We start from the raw sequence: 7,876 nt of genomic DNA, 5'->3' as shown, positions 1-7,876 counted from the left end.
TATAGCTCTTCTGTGATGTCTACAGGTTGATACAAACAATGAAAAATCAAAACATCAACGTATCTCAGAACCACATGGCGCGTGTGACCCCTGAGGATATATACACTATGTTGCCACTTGAAGGAGAATCTTCCAGGTATCAAATCCCGTGGATTCTCTTATTTTCTTTCACATTCCCTCTGCTGTTCCCGGCTCACAGTCGGCGACCACGCTCTGAGGAGCCCGTGCCATCTCCATTTCCCCCATCCCTTTTTCACTTTCCTGGCCGCTGCCTCACACCAGTCAAATCCGAATATCCGGGAGGCGGACACAGGGTGAGTGTCTGCTTCTTGCAGCTCCCAGGTGGTTATGATGTGCTTCCCGGACTGCAACACTGACCTATGGAACTGAAATGATGAATTCATGTCAGAAAGAAGTAGGATTTGGGGAAGAATTCATTACCTGGACCATTTTCAGCAGCTGGAATAAAAAGCACTTAACAACAACAATAAAAATCACACACAAAGGCCAAAAAGTGTTTTGAAAAAGTACTTTGAGAATTTACTGTACAGTTTTTTTTAAACAATTTATTTGTATGTTGGCTTCTACATGCTCTTACATTCGTGTAAAACATTTATACATATTCTTTACAATTTGTACATATATTAAATGGCTATAGCATAAACATTGTTCTATGGGATTTTATAGAAGAAAAATCAAGTGGGGAAAATTACTCATGAAACATTAACAAAAACCCGTGATATTAAAGAATAAGATGTTCTTATATTCATTTGATTTCCTCATCTACTTATTTTTGGTGTCGTTTTATTGATGCTGGCCCAGACTTTCCATTTCCCATAATTATTAGGTCAGAAAAATGAAAGCGGTGGGAGGGAACGCAGTAAGGCACCTGTGGGAGACGGGCGCGCTCCTCCGCAGAAGCGAGACGGTGGCTGCCAGTGTTGAGTTAGAGCTGTCGGTGTGCCAAGGTCCTGTTTTGCTTTATGCCATTAACTGAAGTGCTGGTGCTCAGAAACTCCTGTGTGAAGTTTCGGATGCAGTCAGGAAGGGCACTGGTCTGTTCTTTCTTTCCAATCTCAGAGTCCTCAGGATTCTGTACGCTGTTCAGGCTGCAACCGTTCTCAGTCCCTACACTTTTCCATCTAATGGGGAGGGCAGGGGTGCTAAACTGTGCTTTTTCTCTTTGCTGATTACACCAACTGGCCATGAACCCGCCATCCAAACCAAGCAGTGTGCCATCCCCGCAACAGCCCTTCTCATCACATTGGAGGAGCAGCCAAAGAATAAGAAGGGACGAGAGGCTCCGGGGTGCTGTGTGTGGTGCCCTCCTCCCCCAGGCCCTCCTGAACACAGCCACTCACCCGTTAGACCAAAGCCACAAAACTCTCTAAAAAGTCCCTCAATTCTTCTAATGTATTCTTTATGGCATAAAACCTGCCTTAACCATGATTAGGAAGAAAGTGCAAAGAGAGAAAGCACTGGTCCTCACATAAGAGTAACACATCAGAAATGACGCTGAGGACACGGGTGGCCAGGGGTATGTGCTCATCTGCCAGGCTGTGGGGTCCCCCTGGAGGGACATGGGATGGCCCATCTGCCACACACTATGATGGTGCTGGCAGCCCCGGGGCCCCCGGCCTCCTCCATCCTGAAGTGTAAGCACTTGAGCCGTAACTGTGGCAGTGAAAGGCATAAAGACGCCCCTCAATGATAGGAACCCCAGAGGACTGAAAAGAGTTATAAAAATATACATAGATATTTTTTATTCTGGCATAGTTCGTATTTTTAAGAAAGTAATTAGTAATTAATTATCTGACACCGGGTAAGAACTGGAAGATTGTGGGAGACTTATAAATTATATAAGACATATAATTTATAAGACATATAAATTATGACTCTGTGTAAAATATCAGTGGGGAGAAACCCCTCATTTTCCATTGAAAATTCTGGTAACTTTTAAGTACTTTCCAAAAATAGAGACGATTTCCACTGGTTTAAATAATGGATGTGGAAATGAACAAAAGACCATCCCTAAATAACTGATGCATTTAGGGTGGCTAATAAAATAAACGCAGTTTTTTGCAACTCTGTTTCTTTTTGGTTTTCTTTTTTTTCTGAATAATAGGGGAAAAAAAGTTTTGAATTGCATTGCCCCAAGTCAGGAGAAAGCGCTCAGCATTCTCTTCAAGGCCCGTTCTGTCCTACATCACCGGAAAACGGCTGAGGGCCTGCCTCAGCTTTTCTGCAATCTGACAAGAAAGCAAAACAAAATAACGTTGAGATATCACTCCCATTACGACCTCACAGTATTCTTTATTCACAACTCCAACAAGTTAAACATTACACAAATTCCAATTCTTTAACTGGTCTTTTTGGCACGAGCCCTGCCCCGCGTTCCTGCTGGAGAGACCTTAACCCCGAATGGCACTGGCAAGCACTGAGGCCCCAGCTGGCCCTGGTGGTCCCTTCCTGCCGGTGGGCGTCTGCACGTGCTCCCCGCCTCTGCCCTAGCGGCGCTTCCAGACGACCTGCTTTCCCTCAGATGAGCTGGGGGCTCAGGCCTTCATGCTTGCCTAGAGCCCCCTCCTTTCCTGGAGGAGTATGAGCTTCCAGAATCCCCTGAAGGCTGTGTCGCCCTGGCCACACCCTGCTCTGTCACTGCTGGGTGTGCAGACAGCACGAGCCTGCCTGTGAAGCTAAGGAGGCGCTGCGGTCGTCTATGCGCCAGGGCCTCCTGCTCCTTAAGGCGCAGCTGTCTTATCCATCCCTGGATGCTAAACATCCAGAGTGAGGGCTTGGTATACAAGAAACACTCAATATATGTCTGCTCCACAAACACATACGCAACTTTTAATAACTTAAGGGTTACTGTGCCATAAAACTTAGATTGAAAACCTGACAATGTTGTATCAGCTACTTAGGTTTATGCAAAGACAGTGATGAAATACACGGTTTTCTATTCTGAATTACAATGTCATAAATAACTATATCATACTTGGACTTGAAAATCAATAAATCAACATTATCAAAATTCTGAGAGTTTCCCTTGCATTATTTTCTCACACAGACAAATGTAATCTGTTATATTCTAATATACAATGAAAGGCGAATCCACAATGGCACCAACTGACGGGAAAAGTGTGCATTTAAAGAGCACAGGGCCCATGTCCTGTAAGGGAGGACAGGGTTTAGGTGAGTTCCTCCCATAAGTTAGTCTCCCAAACCAATTGTACCAGACACAGTTCACAAATATGCGTTAGGTACATATCAAGCACAGTTCTCCTTTAAGAACTGGCTGCTGGAGACAGGCGTTTTCAGCAGTGTCCAGTTTGCAGAGGCCACCAGTATGGCTGTGAGCAGGCGGCTTGCAAACCACTCCCCATGAACATGGCTTAGATCCCATGGCCAGAGGAGAGCTGGGTAGGCAGCAAGGCCGCCAGCGGAAGCTGGATTCTACATTACAGAACTTACCTGCAGGTGCCTGAGGTGGACATGCTACTAGAGCTTTGTTTTCTGGTAAACAACAAAATTACTAGGCAGAGGTAAGAAAAATTTAAGTTTTTGTTATTGTTTTGTGAAGAGAACCGTTCCAGTTCTCACTTTTTTGTTTTTTCTTTCTCTGCGATTTCCATGGCGCACTGTGAAAACCTCATTCATGAAAAGCAAAGGCTGCCTTTGCTTTCCTGTGTGGTGCCAGGCTCCTGTTCCAGCTGCCAGTGGAGCCCCAGGGACGGCTGGCTGACCTCATCTCATTCAGAACCGTTCCTGGTGCACAGAGGCACAGAGAGGCTGTGACACGGGGGAAGGAGCCACACAATAAGGAACGTCTTGGGGCCTTGCAACTAGCATCCAAGATCCTGCTTCAGAAGAAAACCTTTTTTAACCCAGTGTTACCCAAAAAGCAAAGGGCAGACAGAATTAGGAGATTAAAAATATCCTGTCCAAAATTTAGGCTCCTTTGGTTTCTTACTTAGGATTAAAGAATACAAACAGATTAACTTTACATGGTCAAAGTGGTTTACCAGGAACCTTCTCCTCAAGTACATGTGAAAGGCACGCGGACGCCCACTCACCGTTTCGTAAAACTGCACTTGCTGCTCCAGGTACAGGCGGATGACACTGTTGTAATCATAGATTCGATTACTGTGAAAGTGATTCATCTCAGCTACAACCAAAACCAAAACATCAATCAGTTTTCCCTCCAAGTTTTCAAATGGCAACACCTGGTTTCTCTGCTCAGTTACAATTAATCATCAACCGGACCTAATCTGGTTGGCTGCGGTACAGTGTCAGCTCTTGGCAAATCACTTTACTAAGGGTTAGAAAAACAAGTTGAGCTGGGCACAGTGGCTCACATCTGCAATCCCAGCACTTTGGGAGGCAAGGTGGGTAGATCACCTGAGGTCAGGAGTTCATGACCAGCCTGGCCAGCATGGCAAAACTCCAACTCTACTAAAAATACAAAAATCAGCCGGGTGTGGAGACAGGTGCCTGTAATCCCAGCTACTCTGGAGGCCGAGGCAGGAGAACTGCTTGAACTCGGGAGGTGGAGGTTGCAGTGAGCCGAGATTGCACTACTGCACTCCAGCCTGGGTGACAGAGCGAGACTCTGTCTCAAACAAAACAAACAAAACAAAACAAAACAGTTAATGACAAACATTACTTTTCAGTACACGAATGACTTACACTGACTTGCATAATCAAAACTATAAAATCCAATACAGATAAATCACCCAAATGTGGACTATTACTCTAACAGAACTGATCAGAGAAACTACTTGGTCATACTCGCTACAGATGACTGCAGTTCACAGCTTCCAGTGTGTCTGCATGGGACCTAGCGAGGCACCTGGGGGCCCAGCCCCGCTCCCTTCTGCGCAGCAATTGTTTCAGCAGGTTTCTGGTGAAAGGCCGCGCAGCATGTGGGACAGCGGGAGGCCCTTCCTCAGTCCGGGGAGCTTTGCTGTCCATGAGCACCAGCGGCGCCATCAGAACCCAGCCTCTCACAGGGCAGAAGGACTGGATGCTGAGGGAGATCTTTCTTCATCTTTGCTGAATACCTGGATTCCTTATTCCTCTGTGCCCCTCTGCCCCTACCCCCAACTCTGGAGGAGTCTTCGTCATCAGAGGGCCTCCTTGCCTCCGTTGGATGCCTCCTACTCCGCCTTCTCCCAAACCCTCCAGGCTGAGAAAGCCAGCGGCTGCACAGATTCCCATGACACACACTGTTCTACATTTTACATTCAGTTATTTGAAGTTGTACAAAGCTTTGTGTTTATCAATTTGGATAACCTCAAACACAAGTTCAAAACCAAATTTCCCATTTCAAACCCTTCAAAACCCAAAACTTCAATCAGGTTTCCTCGTTTTTGCTGTAGTGGCCTTGGCTCTGGACACTCCCTCGTCCATCTCTTTCTCCCATGAATGCCCCAGTCTTGAAAGCTGTTCCTTGGAAAAGCCTGCAAATCTGTTTCCTTCTCTTCTCCCCAGTACCACATCTTTAGGTCCTCAAAGCTCAGACTACAACAGTGATGGTCTTCTGGTTGGGCTCTTGGACAGCGTCTGCATTTTCCTATCTCCTCTCCATAACCAGCAAATCCTTCTCCCTTGAAGATTGATTTTTTTTTTTAACTCCCTTTTAACGGCTTCTTAATGCCCACACCAAGTCTAGAGTTTTCAAGTTCTTTCACACTCAAAATTTATTTCCCAATAACCTCTAAGTATGTTTTACTCTTTCATGCCCATGACACAATCCAGCACCATGATTTTGTAGCTTTTGTTCCTAACAGAACACGCTCTCCATTCTCTGCCCATACAAATGCCATCCACCCATCCACCAACGGGAAAAATCCACCTGCTGCTCTCATCTGCTCAAAAACACTCAAACCTATACAAATTCATGTCTTTTTTTTTTTTTTTTAACACAAAAAAACTGTGCCTAAAATGACATACCCAAACCCCTTCACATTCCATGATCCCAAGGCACGCACGTTACAGACTGCTAAAAGCTGAGCTCTGGCATTTAATAGAGCATTATGATGTCACAGATTGCAAAAGGAATCTTCAATGTCTCTCAGAAATAATAAAATGTGCAGTTTGAATCAAGCTGTCATTCACAGCTAGATAAGGTGGACAGGTGAAAAATTAAATAAATATTACAGATTTTCATCAGCACTGGGATCCTGAAGGGGCTCACAAGCGTCTCAATTATTTATCAGATGCTCACATCTGGATTTCTCTAGCAAGGGAAACTTTGCTGGGGAAAAAAAAACCTCCACCAGCACCTCATAAGGACCCTTTCATCTTACCTTGCAATGCGTAAGACATGGTGCTGACTCTCTTCACCATGTTCTGTTTGTCTTGTGGGGTGATTTTACTTGTTGCAACAAGTTTGTCACTTTCTTTCACTTTTTCTATGGCTCCCTGTGAAATACAAAATACAACAGTATGAATAAAGCTGAAATGATTAGTCATTAGTTTAAAACACAACAATGCTAATATATTCTATAACTGATTTGCTACTGAACAGGAAATACCTCCACAAAACAAGAGAGGAAAGCATCTAAATTTAACTTCCTTCAAGTCCCTTGGAAGCAAAAAGGCTGCTATTCTTGAAAAAATGTCATTAAGCTAAAATGAACAGTTTTATGCTACAACAAGAGAGAAAAGCAAACAGCACACCATCTCCGTAATATTCAGAAGCCGGTGCCGTTTGAAGAGTAGCACATAATGGAAATCAGGCATTAGCAGGTTTTGAAAGTCACGTGCCTCGGTCCAGGGCAGTGTTCGCACACAGGCACTTTCTCTCTCCTCTTTTATACAACAGAATATTTTATAAGCGAGTGCCTAAGTGTGCTGATTGTAAGTCCTGGGCTTTCCTTTGATTTTTTAAGAGGTGCTGAATCCATTTAAAGACTTAGATGGAAGTGGCTGGAAAGGCTGCCAAACATCTCCCACTCCAGTATCATCATGCTGCTCGTTATTTAGGACTGTCTGGAAAGAACAACTCTATACTCATGCATTAATTAGGCTCCAGGCCTACAACTCTGATGCTGCTGGCATACATTTCGACAACAAGCTAATTGTTCTGAGATTTATATTAAGTTATCTGAGGTTGTACAAACCTAATTTACCTACGGTACCCCTTCATGATATTTAAGTTATAAAGCAGAATGCTAACATGGCCACATGCCAGGACTGTTAAGATCACAGACCAGCCCTTTGCAGACATTTTCCTAACAAATCCAAGTACATCACAATATACTAGACTACTATGGTTGACATAAAATACTCACAACTCATGCCTGAGGTGATGTACAGACTTTTTAAAAAGGGAGAGAAAACCAGAATTCATTATGTGAGAACACCCCAAACCAATTCTAAAATTCAGTTACAAAACCTTTCTAACGGGAATTACAGATTCTTTTTTAATAATAAAGATAAACATATAAAACCAATACTACTGTGCATGTCTGCCTGCTTCATCTGCTGTTGTCTTCTATAAATGTCTACAATCAGGTTACCTTGTGAGTGCCAATGATGTCAGGGAAGCAGCCAAGAAAACCTTTATACTCATGATTACATTCCATCAGGAAATGGAGATCTTTCTTTGGCTATAACAAGATACAAGCTGATTGTTACTAGTAGAGAAATTCAGAAAATCAAGGAAAAGAGAACCATTATATGCAAAGACTGTAAATCTGTAATGTGCTACACTACATTACTGAGTGTTAAGCATTCAGATCACTTTTTCTAAAAGAAAGTAGCTCCCAAGACTGCCTTTCTTTGACTCATATGTTGTAAAGAAAATGACAAAACATCATGTAATTTTTAAGTTGGTTTGTAAAATTATTTTGTCATGGCCCAAAATATACCA

The 7,876-nt window shown here is 43.6% G+C and overlaps 1 protein-coding gene across 1 annotated transcript in view; it reads right to left on the bottom strand.

The window, feature by feature from the left end:
* Window positions 1-515: 515 nt before the first annotated feature.
* SNX9 (sorting nexin 9) overlaps window positions 516-7,876 on the bottom strand; it is a 290,347-nt gene continuing 282,986 nt past the window's right edge. The window contains exons 17-20 of the mRNA XM_011976425.1: window positions 7,524-7,613; window positions 6,309-6,423; window positions 4,074-4,165; window positions 516-2,249 (exon numbers count right to left, since the gene is read on the bottom strand). Coding sequence (XP_011831815.1) covers window positions 2,202-2,249; window positions 4,074-4,165; window positions 6,309-6,423; window positions 7,524-7,613 — 345 coding nt within the window. The 3' untranslated portion in view covers window positions 516-2,201. The remainder of the gene's footprint in view (window positions 2,250-4,073; window positions 4,166-6,308; window positions 6,424-7,523; window positions 7,614-7,876) is intronic.

This window comes from Mandrillus leucophaeus, unplaced genomic scaffold (assembly GCF_000951045.1).
Source record: "Mandrillus leucophaeus isolate KB7577 unplaced genomic scaffold, Mleu.le_1.0 Scaffold166, whole genome shotgun sequence".
NCBI classification, from domain to species: domain Eukaryota; kingdom Metazoa; phylum Chordata; class Mammalia; order Primates; family Cercopithecidae; genus Mandrillus; species Mandrillus leucophaeus.
The sequence above is the reverse complement of the archived record's forward strand: the minus strand, read 5'-3'. Positions and strand labels throughout refer to the sequence as shown.